The following is a 14,921-nucleotide window of genomic DNA, read 5'->3' on the forward strand; positions in this document are numbered from 1 at the left end:
ATTGCAAATAGCAGAGCCTCTAAGATGACTTTGTTCGACAGCAGTGCTGTATGTAATGACCGCAGAGCTGGGAGAGTAGCAGCTGCATCTAAGCAGAGGGAGCAAGAGGGAAAGGACGTAGGTATCCCTGGGCGAGATTGCTGTTGTTGTTGCATGGAAGCCAGTAGTTCCCTCTGGACCCCAAGTTGTCGAGATCTGAACTTTATTTCCCAAGCAAAGCCGCACAAATTATGTGGAAATGACAGTTTTTTTCTCGCATGAAAAGAGAGTTGAGTTTTGCCATAAGGCTGCTGTTAATGAGGAGCTTCTGCTGCACAGACAGCATGCTCTTCTGGCTTCCACCTTCACTGCAGTTTTATAGATACCATCTTACTGTAAAATGCCAGTAGATCGCAGAGAAGCAATTGCATGGCAAGAAGGAAAAAGCAGGCACAGACCCTTGACATTTTTAATCAGAGCCATATTATATGCAGATTTAATTCATCTTAATGACAGATAAAAAGAATTTTGGTCGTCTGAGTGTAAACAGCTCAGGGTCACGCTCTGGTGCGATGGTTACTCACTAACAGCACTTGATCTCTGGACAGTGCTGTATTTGCTTGCAATCTAACATCTCAAAAAAAAAAAAAGTTGAGAAATGGATCTGCCACTTTGGCATGTTGTTTTCCAGTTTTGTAGAGGAGACGGAGTTGAGCTGCTCAGCAAAGCCACTCAAGTCTGTTGCATTGTTACTGCATCATTTTTCTGTGCTCTCCCTCCTAAGCTGTTTGACCAAAGCCTTCTTAACCACTACAGAGCTGATGGCTTGGTTTTGGCATGCTGAATCCTGCACTTCTTGGTTTCCAGAGCAGAGGTCTTGGTTTTGTTTTTCCCCTTCCCGTGTCAGTTGCCTACAGCTGTGTGTGTAAATCCACTGCACATAAATCCAGGCTGACGGTAAACTTCTCAGTGAGTTTCCCAAAGGCATTTCTCACAAGCTAAGAACTTGAAAAGGTCAGAAGTATTCAGTGTGCTTTGCTGGAGGAAGCTTTCACATCTTTCTCCAGGGGACAAAGGGACAGGATGACACCATGCTATCAACGTGTTGTGATCTTAAAGCTCTTGCCTGTATGATAGCTGTAACTTATTTGCCACCTTACATATACCTCAGCTGTCAGACTGGCCCCGGGAGCTCAGCTCTGCCTGGGGAGCTTGATGACTTACCTCCACACACACAAGAATTCTATTTTTAATGAATCTGGAAGTTACGTAGCCCTAGATAAATGAAAACCGTCCACACCCATAATCTTAGTTGCTCCTTGCGCGGTTGAAATCTACCATAATTTGACCTATAATGTGAGTCAAATAATTGCTCAGGGAATGAGGTTTAACCCCTGTGCACTCAGCTGTGTGGAGGCACCAGGTGCAGCTGATCTGGGAGTGGGAGATGGATCAATTCCAGAGAAGGCAATGAGTTCTGGGGGACCGGCTAGGACAGGGCAGCAGGTGGGAGCCGGAGGAGGAGGAACAGGGATTCATTCAATGAAGTGTTTAATTCTTGCTGGAAAATAATGGGATAAACAATACAAAGCTATAAAAGACCCACAAGCACCTTCTAAGGTTTCTCATTTTGCCTTGTCAAAGCAAATAGATGGGCTGTTGCCTTTGTAACCATTGTATCCTCTCGCCCTGGATGGAAAGAGGCCACGGCCCAATAGGTGGAATGCAGGACTAGAATGCTTGAGTTGTTCTGTTCCTGACTGTGGTACTGGCTGCTGCCTGAAACACTGAGGGAATCAATCCACCTCTCTTGTTTCCTCTCCTGTTGGCTGCCTGTTTTGTCTAAAGAATAAGCTTCTGGGGGCAGGGACTGTCTCTTCCCATCCACTTGCATACTGCCTAGCACAGTAGGGTTGGTATTTCAAGGGGGCTTAGGGGTGCTGCCATAATTCTGCTGCTAAATAATTGATGACACAGTGATTAAATGCTGTTGGCTGTCAGTAAGAGATAACATTTAGCACTAATGTAGCGATATGCGTGTTGGAAGCACAGTACAAACGTGGAATAAAACATGCTGTTAACATCTAATAGAGATGTTAAATGAGCTGGTGATATGACACACTTTTATTCACTCTCTGTTCTTGTCTTTCAGACTTCAAACCCTATCGACGTGGCAGGTAGACCAGGCACAGTCCACCATACGCTGCTGCAGAAGACTCCAGGGGTAGGCAACACTGTGTCACCTTCCTTTGGGCTTCTCTGGATTTACAGTAAACGGAGTGATTGCTCGTTAAAAGAAAGAGAGAGCAGCTGACAACTAAATTAGCCTTTCAAGAGTCTGAAAGTGCAGTCCGGACTGAATTTTCTTTTATTGATGAGACAACTGTAGCCTCCACCAGTCATGAATGCAAAGAGATGTATTGACTTTTTTAAACAAAGTCAGAGGGAAATGAGGCAGGAAACTTCTTCAAGGACTTTCCCCAAAGCATCACTTGGAGAGTAGTTTCATGCACTCTGTTTCAGAGCAATTATAAGGTTCAGAAAAGCATGAGTACTGTTCATTTACTGGTATGAAGCTGCACTGTTTATCATAAAATTCTGTTGACTCTGCTGCAAGGAATGAAAGAGAAATTTTAAGCCTGCTTTAAGCCTTTTAGTTTTCCCTTGTCACAGGGGACTTCTCTGGAACATTGCTTTCTGAATGCTTCTACTTATTCGGAGGAAGGAAGTTCCCCACCTTTCTATATACTTACTAGTTTTATAATGACTGTTTTCTTTCTGCTTTTTCCATAGGTGTCAGACCCTTACAGGCCACCAGTAAGAGTAAGTAAGGTTTGTGGGGGATTTTATATATATTACATGCATGTGTTTTTGACATTTAACATGTCCAGTAGAAAAATTCAAGCTCATCCTTTCTTTAAAACAAAATGTCATTGATGTCTCTTAGCTACTTCTGATTAATAACTTACAGGTTGAATCCCATCCATGTTTTGCATCCATTTTTGTACATTAATAGTTCACAGTGTGAAATAAGGGTCACAGAAATAAAGGACTGCAAGCGTGGGCAGACATTCACAAATGATCGCATTCATGGTGGCTTAGGACACCGTGTTTTGTCTGGGATTCTCATGTTTCACAAAAACACTCTGTAGTGGGTACTGCAGATCAGCTGACAAATGGTAACTCGTTCAGCTGTGGCACTGGTCATCCCTGCTCAATCTTTGTCCATACACTTTTCCTCTCCAAATGCAAGCAGTCCTAATGACCACACATGAGTTAGCTTGCAGACACGGTGCAGCATGGATGAATGGACAGGGCTCTTTCCAGAAACAGGATGGTTAAGCATCAGCTCCTTTCTCTTCAACATGTTGTAGTGTTCTTTGCAGCCATTTATTTTGAGTTTATGAAGGAGAGAGCACAGGTATGAGAATAAGGGCCAAGAGTGAGAGATCTCAGATCTCCATGAGATGAGGAAGACTTCCCACATCCCACATTCTTCCTGTTTCTTTCCTTCTTAATTTAAACATCATCAGCTGCAGTACAGAAAATGTCTATCATCTGTTGTGCCATTTTAGTCATCAGCCTTTCTCATTGCTTAGCTGCTAGACAGAAAGGGAAATGAAACTTTCTATCTGATGTAGATTGCTAACGTATAAATTAATCTAAATTCTTGCGTTTTCCATTGCAGAAACCCGGGAAGTGGTGTGCAGTTCATGTACAGATCGCCTGGCAGATCTACCATCACCAGCAAAAGATAAAGGTAATTCAGACAGTTTGTGGAACAAAGCCAAGTCTTACATGTTACGTTGTAGTGACAGATGAGGCAGAAGCAAGCCTGTATTGATTAACTAACACGTTCAGACCTTCTAACATTTGTTGCAGCAACTGTATAGTTTACCTGAGGGCAAAGGAGTTCAGCTGAAGGGTACCAAATGAGCAGGAGAAATTTAAGTGTTTGGAGACAGAGAAGAGAGGTGGAGGGCTGCTTTGCCCAAAATCCAGCTTTGTACGAAGCGTGGATGTTTAATGTCGTTTCCCTTCTGTACAAGTACCTCCTGTGGAATATGGAGTATTATCCCAATAAGGATTAAGTGACTGATACTGTGGAGAATGTTTTTCCAAACATGGACCTGGAGAGTAGGTTGGCAGTTCCCATGTTAGAGATTGTTGGGCTTTCTGCATTGCAGTGAAGACGGGGTGGCTGTGAACCTCGAGAGTCACCAAGATGCAGATACACCGGGGTGCTGCTGTGGGCTCAGAGCTCCCTGTGGCAGACAGAATAGAATTAATATGACTTCTGTAGAGTGGCATTTTTTATAGGTCCTGCTGTAGGGTTTTCTCCCATTAATGAGGAATATTAAGTGCTTAAAGAAGTACTTCTAAGAGTTATGTCTTTTTTTCTCAGTAAGTAAATATATCTTGAAGATGCATGCTTATCAAGAGGCATGCATGTTGTTGACTTAGGTGCAGTTCCTTGGGCTGGCCACGCTCACTTCTGTAGGGGAAGGGTAAAAGTAGCCCCTGGGTGAGACTCGTAATCAGTTTTCTTCATCTCTCTCCCCATACCTTCATGCTGAGTGATGCTGGCTGGAGGAAAGACACAGTCTAAAAACATCTCTCTCTTTCCAAACTGGAAAAGCAAACCAGACGAGTCCATCACCCAGCTCCCAGGGCTTCTGTCGGCAGCTTTCTGCCCTCAGAATATTTTTTTGTCAAGCTGAGACTGCTGACTGCTCCCGCGGTGCAGCGCGCTCGGTGTATCGTGTTGCATGCTCCAGTGTGTGCTGAGGGGCTGAGCGCTCACTTCAGACCTTATTCATGTGGATGAGGCAGGCAGCTGAGAGGCTGTGGAGTGAAATGGCCTTATAGATGCTGTCAGAGTGTGGCTGTGGTACGTGACCAGAGCTGCTGCTGTCACTCTTACTAACTCTCCCTGGCAGTGCTAAGCAGCTACAAGCCTCAACTCCCTTTCTTCTTCTCCCATTAAAAAAAAAGGTAATGCATAATGAGACTGTTTTTGTATTGTTTGGCAGCAAATGCAGCTGGATCCCCACAAGCTCGAGATAGGCGGTAAACTTGACCTGTTCAGCAGACCTCCAGCCCCTGGAGTGTTTCCAGGCTTCCATTATCCACAGGACCTTGCCAGGCCTCTGTTTTCTACCACAGGTAAGGGCGGCTCCTCATTTGTTGCTTCCTCCCCCCACCCCTCCAAGAGAAAAAAACAAAAAAACCCACTGCACTTGAAGTGTATCTCTGCAGCTGCGTGTGCCTTCAAAATTGTAGTGGGCAGGATTGCTTCAGGGGATGTGGAGGCACTGGGGATGGGGCTGTGAGCCCTGCTGCGGGAGCAGAGCTGGCAGCCTGCAGAGCGAGTTCTCTGCATCACTGAGCTGCAGCAGTTGGCTCTTGAAGTTGTGTCTGTGTGCTTATGTGCCTCTCTGATAGACTGTGGAGGGATATTAAAAAGCAATTTTGACAAAACACTTGAAAATGTTTCCATTGCATATGATTGGAAATGGTCCTAGGTTTCTTTCTTGCTCTTATATTTGCTGTGTTCTTCTTAGCTCATCCACTCATCTAGTTGTGTTTGTTTTCTGGAAACCTGGAGGTTTTGTAAAGTGAAAGACTTCACTAACAGAACTGAAAAATAGCACAGAAGATGTATTTTTTAAGCAATTGTTTTGTAAATGTAGAATTCCCTTACATATTTCTAAGTGCAGCCATCTCTAAGGCTTAAAATAGTATTGAATGTTTTAGAAGAAACTACTGTTTATGTAGATAAATTGCTTTCCAATATGCTGTGGAAGTAATTACACTTAATTCGATTACAAAAGTCCAGTAAGCCTCAGTGTACTGTTCTTAATGTTTCTGACCACAGGAGACTGCAGCTCTGACATTTTCTCTTTGGAGGTCACTGGTGCTTTTCATGCCGGTGCCCATTTGCCAGGTGCTGATTTTCTTTGTTTGAGATGCTAAAGTCAGCCTTCTCAGTGGGCTGACAATTGATATGGTGCAGTTCAGCCCCTTATGTGTGTAATTCATTGACAGCAAGTGCAATGCTTTTATGATGCAGTATTGAATCATTACTGTTGAGATGAATGAGGTTAGAAGTGTTCCGTGAGTTTGGTCCCGAGCAGGACCAAAACACAGCAGGATGGAGCTGAAGCCTCAGTGAGAGATGACTTCTGAGTGAGTGTCAGGTGGCCTTCAGGAGCTCCAGTAGTGGTTCAGTGTCCTTTAGACCTTACCTGTGGGTGAAAAGTCTTAAACCTCGAATGCAGGCTTCCACTGCATACAGTTGTTGCTGATTCCAGCTGCATACTGTTGAACGCTTCCCTGTATTTTGGTCTTTATAACGACACTTTGATAGTATGGAGCTGAGATACTTACTGCATCTGCTGGGATGCATGAGCACAGCTGATTTACAACCCTCCACCTGTTCTCCTGTGGCAGCTGTTTCCTTACCACTGGCTCAGTCTGTCCAGTGTTTGTTGTCATTACAAGAATCGTGCCTCCTGTATGGTTTTACTGCTGAATGCTGTCTTGGACAGAGTCTACCCCACCCTACCGGGCTGAAACAGTCTGTTGAATCAAAGCACCAATCTAATTGGTGTCTTGAGCTTTTTCTCTTACAAAGATGCAAGCGTGGCTCGCTTCTCCATTCACAAAAGCAAGAGTGGAAGAGTGTGAAATAGATATATTAAAGATGGCAAATTAATAAAAAACTTCTATTGGAGAAAAACAACCTTACAGCAGCTTGTCCACGAGTGTATTAATCACAACAGCCATCACATTAACTCCAGGCAAAGAGTGCTATCGAGGTGAGCAAACATTGCAGCAGTAATATAGAGATGAATAAATCTTCTGCTCCGCAATATCTGAGGCATTCTTTTCACCTTATCGAACAAGCGTGTCGCCGACGTGAGTCATGGCTTCTGCTGCATTGCCTCGTTACTGTGGGAGCCATAAGTTATCTTAGGGCCACCTGTCTTCAGGACGGATGTGCGGCTGCCTGGCAGACGCTATATTTAATAACTACCTGACAGCCTGCAATGCTGCTACCGGCTTCCTCCAGAGGATTTTTTATTATCAGCCCGTGTAGTTGAGTTTGTAAGCCGTCTCCTTTGAAGAAATCTCCCATCCATTATACACCTTCTGAAATCTTAAAGGATTAGGAAGATGACAGTCTCCATCTGTCTTCAGGCATTGGAGCAGTCAGAATGTTTATAGATAACTTCAGGTCTCATACCCGTGGTCTCTCTTAAGTTTCCTCAACTAATTTTCTGGCTGCTTAGGTTTGTGGTGCCCAAGCTGGTGAGGGATGGGAAGCACTGTCTCCCTCTCAGGCTATGTAGACTGCTGATATCTGAACACAAGTGCGTTTTACAGCACTTCGAGCTCTGGCACCAAGGAAAACCAGGTCCTGGATTGACCAGCACCTCCATAAAATCCTGTCCTCAGGAAAGTGCTGCTTCTGTCATTGTACGGAATGACGAGTTTCTAACAAGATGAGACAGTATGGCAACTTTTGCTTTCTGCAGGGGAGGCACAGGTTGTTACATCCAGGCAGCAACGGCAAGCTGTGGTAGTTGATAATCCTGCCTTATTTGCTGAGGCAGAAGTACAGGCAGAGGAGGCACTGAATGGACATCATGGCCCAAATTTTTGCAGAGGATTTTTGTGCATACGTTTGAAAGACAAATATTCAAATTTTAGATGTTAGGTGCATCCTGAAAATGTTCTGTGCTGATCTCAAGGGGCTCAAGTCAAGCCTAGGAGATTCCCAGACACACACTGATTTCCAGTATATATGGGAATCTGTCTTCCTCCAAAACCTGCGTATCCCTGTGCCAGGGGACAGTGCTTTCACGTGATACAGTTGCAAACCTGTTTGGCTCAGTGTGTCTGCCTGCACCAGTAGCAAATCTTTTATTTTCTGCTCTGGTTTTCCCTTTTGAACCCACCTGAGCATGAGCTTGGTCCACCTGGGAATGTGGGACAGACTAGCTCATTGCAGCCTATTCCTTCACCTTTCCTCAACCTAATGTAAAGTACTGTGCTGAGCTGTGCTGCTACTTCCCCAGAGGGCATTGTGGCACTATGTCTGTGGGCTAGGAGAGGAAGAAATACCATGGGAGAGGTTGTGGTTGCAGAGACAGATGTGAAAGCTTGAGTTTGATGGGCAGGGTCTGTGTCACCTGCCACTGAACTAAAGAGGGACCTTGTTCTCACAGGTGCAACGCATCCAGCCACCACCCCCTTTGGTCCTTCACCTCATCACAGCAGTTTCCTGCCTACTAACCACTTGGCAGGTAAGTGTAAGTAAACCCTGCCTTCACCTTTACACTTCTGACCCTGGCTCTCAGCACGGCTCTGCCTGAGGCACTGTAGCAGTAGCAGAGGGAGAGGATAGAACTGTCTTAGGGATGAGGAGCTCACTCAGAAGTCCTCCTGCCCAGCCACCCTCTCTCATCTCCAGAGGAGAGGAGTGGGATTAGCAGACCCCCTCCTCTGAGAGGGGAGTGCGTAGCACTGCACACAAGCTGAAACCTGACCTCTGGAGCCCTTCTGTGTTGTTGAAATGTGCCCAGGGAAACAGGAGGTTTTACTTCAGAGGTACCTCAAACAAGTTTGACATGGGCTCCTCCCATACCCTCTCTCACCTATGAAAGTTCTTGGCTATGTTCTTTATTAAGGTTCACTGAACAGTTCCTGGCAAATAGCTGTTCTGCACATTGTGCCAGTCTTTCAGTTTCCTAATTGGCAGTAAGTAGAGCTTGATTTTTTCAAATTTCCTCATTTTAAAAGCTCACAAGCAGCTCGTTGCCAATTAAAGATCAAGCTCTGTTGATTAATGTTGTAGTAACACTCACCCAATCAGTAAATGTAGCATGCCACATGACCCAGTACTCTTCTTTCTGTTGCAAATACCCACATTTACAATTCCTGAACATCCTGTCAAAACTAGCTGTACCCCTGCAGTCACCAACTACAAAAAATATAAGGGGGAGGGGCAAGAACAGCTATTTCAAACTAAGTAGATAAGTGAATAGCTGTTGGTGTAAAGCTCCAAGCTGTTTGGGCTGTTTGCCTGTGCATGGTAAATATAAGGATGTCCGTGAGGAATTGGGAAGCACTTCATCTCCTGTAACATGGCAAGTTAGACACTGTAAGAAGACAGACATAGTCAGTGGGCAGGAGTTATTTCGAGATGAACAGGAGGAGAGCAGTGAGATCTTAGCCTGCAGCTGTCCTTGGAGGGTGTAAAGCTGAGTTGGGCACTTGGAGAGGAACCCCTTGGTGATGGGTGCCTCAAGTGAAGTAAAAGGCAGGACTTTTGAAAGAACAAGTGTTAGTAAGGCTAAGGCCATGCTGTCATTTCCACCACTATGATCAAGAAAGCAGTTATGGGAGAGGATTTGGGCACGAACAGACCCACATGTTTAGTTGGTGTATGGATGGATGTCCATAGCAGTTAGGACTGTTTCTGTGCACCAATACAGAGGGCAAAAGGTTGTACAGAGAAATAACAGTGAGACATTGCATCCCCCTCATTTTGCTGACCTAGGAGTCTGCTTACGTTCTTTCAAAGCAATTGCAGTGCTTCTGGTATTACTGCTGACAGGGAAGGGGAGTTAACAATTTAGCAACAGCCACCTTAATTGCAGCTATAGAACTTAATTTCTCGCTCCCCTCTGACTGGCATACAAACGTTTATTGCAGCACCTGTTTGCAGGGTGAGCACTGAATCCCTTCTCCATTTTAACATGCTGGGAATTTTCTGTGCAAAGAACCTTGCGATGAGAAGGATCAGCTTAAAGTCTGGCCTAATCCTTCTTGGATTCAGACCGTTAAGAAGGGGAGGGGTGCATTTCATTCTCCAACATTCTTGGCTAAATGCCTGCTAAATCCCTGTTTGCCTTTCCAGATCCATTTAGCAGGTCAAGCACCTTCAGCGGCCTTGGGAACTTAGGCAGCAATGCCTTTGGAGGATTAGGCAGTCATGCTCTGAGTAAGTACTGGCTGGGTTACTGCAGACAAACATCCCTTCCAGAAAAGCCACATGCTAATATTTACAGCAGCTGGTGGTAGTTTTTAAAGAAGTTTATTTCCTAACCTCCATTCTGCTATCTGAAAACACTGCACCTAAGATTTCCAGGTCTCTGCGGTGGGAGCTTTTCTGCGTGTCACAGACATCAGTAGCTGTGCCCTGTGTCTCCTCACTGCTGAAGGCTGTTGCCTTGTGTGTTCCTAGGGGTGCTGGAGCTGCTTGACCCGCTGAGCTCTGGCACACCGTGTGCATCTAAGATAACACCCTTCAAACAGTGGAGATGGACGGGGGGCGGCTACTGATGCTTCCCCTCATTCAGAGTGTAGACTTCCTCTGTAACCAGTATCTGTATAAAATGATTGCACATCAAAAGCATGTTACCTGTAGGCAAGACATGCTTGGGAGCCACACATGAGAGAGCATGCTTATGCATCTCATGGTGCGACAGGAATCAGTTCAGGACTGGTGGAGGAAAATCGTGTGACTGTTCTAAAAAACCCTACAGCCAAGCTCTGTTTCTGTACACACACATATGTACCACCAAATAGTCTGGTTTCTTTAACAAAAACTCCTTGACTACCCAGCTGCAGGCGGCTGATTGCTTGTAACTACCCAGAAATTAACGGTTTTGCCAGTGAGGGAAGCTGAGGAAGAGTTTTGCTTTTGTGCTGGAACCTTTGCAGGGGTGGGGGGCAGAAAAGGAGCTGTGCACTTTCGTAAGCCATCTCTGAGTTATTTGGACGTACACAGCTAAAGCTTCCTCCACCGGTGTCCTAAAAAGAGCTGGTGGGTCTTTGGCCAGCGCCAGAGGAATCTCTGACGCCCTGTTAGCAGTTCTTCCTCACCATGAGCTCCACGTTAAGAAGTCTTGAAAGGACAGCTCTGGTTTTACTTTGTCTTGTGCAAAATGCATCTGTAATGATTCGGTTTGAATTATCTTTAACCCTTCCTCCTCCCCCGCCGTTATTCTAGCTCACAACAACATTTTTACTCACAAAGACGGCCCAAACCTGCAGAATTTCAGTAATCCCCACGAGCCGTGGAACAGACTGCATCGCACCCCGCCATCCTTCCCAACTCCTCCGCAGTGGCCCAAGCCGAGCGACTCCGAGCGAAGCTCCTCGGTGACAAACCATGACAGAGACAGGGAGCGGGAGCCCGAGAAGAGGGATCTTTCTCTGAGTAAAGACGACAGAGACAAAGAGAGGTGAGCAGCCTGTGCTTTTGAGCTGTTTATTCTTCCCGTTCTCTTTTTCCTCTGTATTTCTTCTCATTTTTCCTTCACTGCCAGTTCCCATTGTAAAATCACCTTCAGAGCAAAACACTGATTGCCTCTGAAGCAGCTGATAGCCGTGTCCTCCAGATAAGTGTAAGTACTAGTGGCACAAAAGAAACCCTTGCCTTTTAGGTTCTGTCCTCTGTGGAAATACAGTAGGCTTGTCTTTCCTTCCCTGCTAGCGGGTTACTAAAAAGCACCAGGTTGGGAAAGTGAGCATGTCAGTGCAGCTTTCGGGGGTGCTTGACCATTTTTAGCAGCCTCCTTTAGCAGTGCCACAGATTCTGAAAGGGTGGAAGTGGTATTGTGATGGGTCCTTTGTAGACAGTCGTAGCTCTCGATGCAGGTAAACTGATAAACTCAAGTGTTAGCTGGACGTTAATGAGATAAAAATGCAAATGTCTGTATCTGGAGCAGCATGCATGAATTCATTAGTAAAAGTGATTTTAAAAAATTACACTGTAGGTAAACCCTTAGTAACGATGACAGAAGTGTATCACCTGAGCTATAGGTAGGTTATTAGCTTCCAGCTTTATGATTCTGAAGCTTTACATTTTGATTTTGAAGTTCTTTGTATTCCAGACCCTGGCTGTCTCCAACAGCCTATTTCTTTTGGGCAGTAGAAGCCTGCAAGCCTTAGATGCATTTGACTGCTGATCAGGGTTTTGCAGTTTGCCTGGAGTGCTTTTAATGAGCTCTTCAGGCAGTGCCTGTGAACAAGATTATATAGAAGCAATAGGCTGAGAATCATCTTGCTTTCAGTGTTAAACTGTCTGACACCCTTGTATGAATAGTCATTCAGATAGGAAGCTCCCTTGTTGGCTTTAGCATAAATCATTTCTAAACCAAGGTTACTTCACTCTCAAGAGTGTTCACACAGGGGTTAACATCTCTATTACGTTTCTATTAATTCAACCTAAGCTGTCCCCAGCATCGATGTTTGGACATGGTTTTAATAACCTATATCCCTGGCCAGCAATCAGGACTACCACAGAGAGAGAAATCTGGGTTAGCAACTGTAATCATAAAGAATAAATACTGAACTCCCCCAAACACCTCCAGTTCTCAGCACTCTGGCCTTATGGCTCTCAAACACAAACTCAAGGCACAAAAGGAAGGCATCACTGAGCCCTTCCAGCATAACACTCTTCTCTCAATCCCACCACGATACTCTGCATTTAAAGTATCTGTCATTCAGAGCAAAGTGCTTCTAAAAGGTGGCCTTATTTATTCACTTAAAGACATGGGAATAAGTGCAACTGTTTGGCTTGCTCAGAGGCAGAAATATAAATCCCGTTCTCACTGCTTCTTCTACACAGTGGAGGTTATCCTTGAACCCCTTGCTCCTCATTGCAGGCCGTCATTCCTTTTCTTGGCCTGTGCAAGGATGTTTTCCTTAAGCACTTGGCTCAATTGACAGAATGCCAACAGCACACAGTTCACTGCAGCTCCACAGAAAAATAATCATCATCTCGTAGCTGCTTCTAGTTGTTGAGGCTGTCTCATGAAGCACCCACATATTTTCCATAGGTTTCCAAAACAGTTCTGTTTTGTGTGCCTACATTCATGCTCTAGGAAAGGATCCACGCAGTAAAGAGAGTTGTAGCCAAGGAAATCTTCGTCTGGCAGCAGGAGATGTGCACACACAATAACCACCTTCTTTAAAAAGCAATAAACCATCCGCACTTTTTCATTTCGTAGTGGACAGTGAACTAGCCTGGTGAGCTGCGTTAAGGCAGGTAGTTCGTCCCCCGCAGGGGATACCGCAGCTGTAGCTGATGCTAGCAGAGCTTTTCAGATCATTTTCTGAGCAATCTAAAACAATGCAGCTAGGCACAGCACTGTGCGTGTCCAGCATCACGTGTATCTTTGTTTGCACAAACCCAAGGACGTATCTGCACTTCTTTTACAGAGACCTCATGGATAAAAACAGACATTCAAACAGATCCTCACCGGCATCAGCTCCAGTGACGCATCAGATCAGCAATCTCATCCGCAGCAACAGCCAAACCTCCAGCGATCCCATCAGGCAGGTGAGCCTTGCTGAAAGGGAAAGGTCCAAAGAGCCTGAGCGAGAGCACCCTGACCGGCTGAGAGAGCCGCCCATAGCAGAACACAAGATTAAAGAGAGCCGTTCCCCAGTGAAGGAAACTCCAAGCCATGATAAGAGACCCTCTGAGGACAACACAAAGCCAGTAATCCAGTCTGTATCCCCATACAGCAAACCTGCACTAAGTGAGAGCTTGAAGCTTACCAATCTAATGAGCAAGGACATGGAGAGAAAGACGGAGCTTCCCAGTGACCTGCAGAAGATTAAGAATGACATCAAGGTCAAAGAGGAGAGGAAGGAAGACAGCGACGTGCTGGTGGTGGGCTCTGAGCCTTCACAGCACTCCCGATCGGTGGAGCATCCCCCGCCCCCTACTTTGCACGGATTATCATTGCCTCCCTCCATGGCGGCCTCCATGCCCATCTCCATGGGCAGCGTGCACCAGATGAACAACATGAACGTGCTGGACCGCAGCAGGATGATGACCCCACTCATCGGCATGAATCCTCTGTCAGGAAGAGAGAGGCTGCCGCACCCCGGGTTTTCCTGGGACCCCATGAGGGACCCGTTGCGAGATGCCTACCACCGGAGCTTGGACCTGCACCGTCGGATGGACTTCCAGCTCCGGACGGATCCCATCCACAGGTTCCCCACCACCTCTGGGTTTTATGACCACGAGCGTTCTTACAGAGACAGGGAGCCGCACGACTACAACCACGAGAACCTTCTGGAAGCGCGCCGAGAGCAGGAGCGGTTGCGGCAAGTGGAGGAAAGGGAGCGCTTGCACTTACGGGAGGAACTTGAGCGTGCCAGAATGCACCACTTGCACTCGTCCCCTATCGAAAGTCACCTGGCACACGTGCCATCCTTCATGCCTCATTTGAGCGGGATGCATTACCCCAGACTGAGTCCATCCACTGCCATGCACAACGGCATTCTCAACAGGAACCCTCCGACCGCGGCGCTGAGCGCCCCGCCGCCCCTCGTGCCAGCGAGCAGCACCCGGCCTGCCTCCCCCCGCAGGACTACCCCGCTCACTAACTCAGAGTCCAGGGACTACTCCCCCTCTAGGAACCCCAAAGAAGTAGAGGCCCGATAGTCCCCCGCACGGAACCTTGAACTCTCCTGTACATAAAGCAGACGGGGAAAGGAAAAAAAAACAAAGAAAAAAGAAGGAGAAGAAGAAGAAAAAAAAAAAACAAAAAAACAAAGAAAAAAAACAACAAACAGAAAAAAAAACCGACAACAAAGAAAAAAACACAGAAAACCTTTTACAAAATGCACTGCTGTAAACTTTTTGTTTTTTTTTTTTTTAATGTAAAATTTGTAGAAGTTAAGCACATTTCCATGAATAATGGGGTCGGGGCGCAGACTTTCCAACAAGAAGGTTGCTGAGAACGGGAATTTAATATATAGGTATTGATTTTTGGTTTCGTTTTTTGTTTCTGTGCTAAAAAAAAAAAAAAAAAAAAAAAAAAAAAAACGAGTTAAAAAGAAGAAGTTTGTACATTTTTTCCCAAATGTGAGAAACATTTTTAATGGATTTGTATTTTTTTTAATTTTGT

The 14,921-nt window shown here is 45.6% G+C and overlaps 1 protein-coding gene across 22 annotated transcripts in view; it reads left to right on the plus strand.

The window, feature by feature from the left end:
• Positions 1-14,574, plus strand: part of FBRSL1 (fibrosin like 1) — a 416,280-nt gene extending 401,706 nt beyond the window's left edge. For 17 of the 22 annotated variants that reach the window (XM_042829012.1, XM_042829020.1, XM_042829005.1 and 14 more), the window contains 8 exons: positions 2,132-2,203; positions 2,773-2,811; positions 3,668-3,739; positions 5,013-5,145; positions 8,214-8,291; positions 9,908-9,991; positions 11,003-11,237; positions 13,219-14,574. In XM_042829012.1, coding sequence (XP_042684946.1) covers positions 2,132-2,203; positions 2,773-2,811; positions 3,668-3,739; positions 5,013-5,145; positions 8,214-8,291; positions 9,908-9,991; positions 11,003-11,237; positions 13,219-14,455 — 1,950 coding nt within the window. In that variant the 3' untranslated portion in view covers positions 14,456-14,574. The remainder of the gene's footprint in view (positions 1-2,131; positions 2,204-2,772; positions 2,812-3,667; positions 3,740-5,012; positions 5,146-8,213; positions 8,292-9,907; positions 9,992-11,002; positions 11,238-13,218) is intronic. The other 5 variants (XM_042829008.1, XM_042829018.1, XM_042829029.1 and 2 more) reach the window with 2 other exon arrangements.
• Positions 14,575-14,921: the final 347 nt, after the last annotated feature.

The sequence above is a fragment of the Centrocercus urophasianus genome, unplaced genomic scaffold (genome assembly GCF_019232065.1).
Source record: "Centrocercus urophasianus isolate 14NV4802_14NV808 unplaced genomic scaffold, USGS_Curo_1.0 seq_30, whole genome shotgun sequence".
NCBI classification, from domain to species: domain Eukaryota; kingdom Metazoa; phylum Chordata; class Aves; order Galliformes; family Phasianidae; genus Centrocercus; species Centrocercus urophasianus.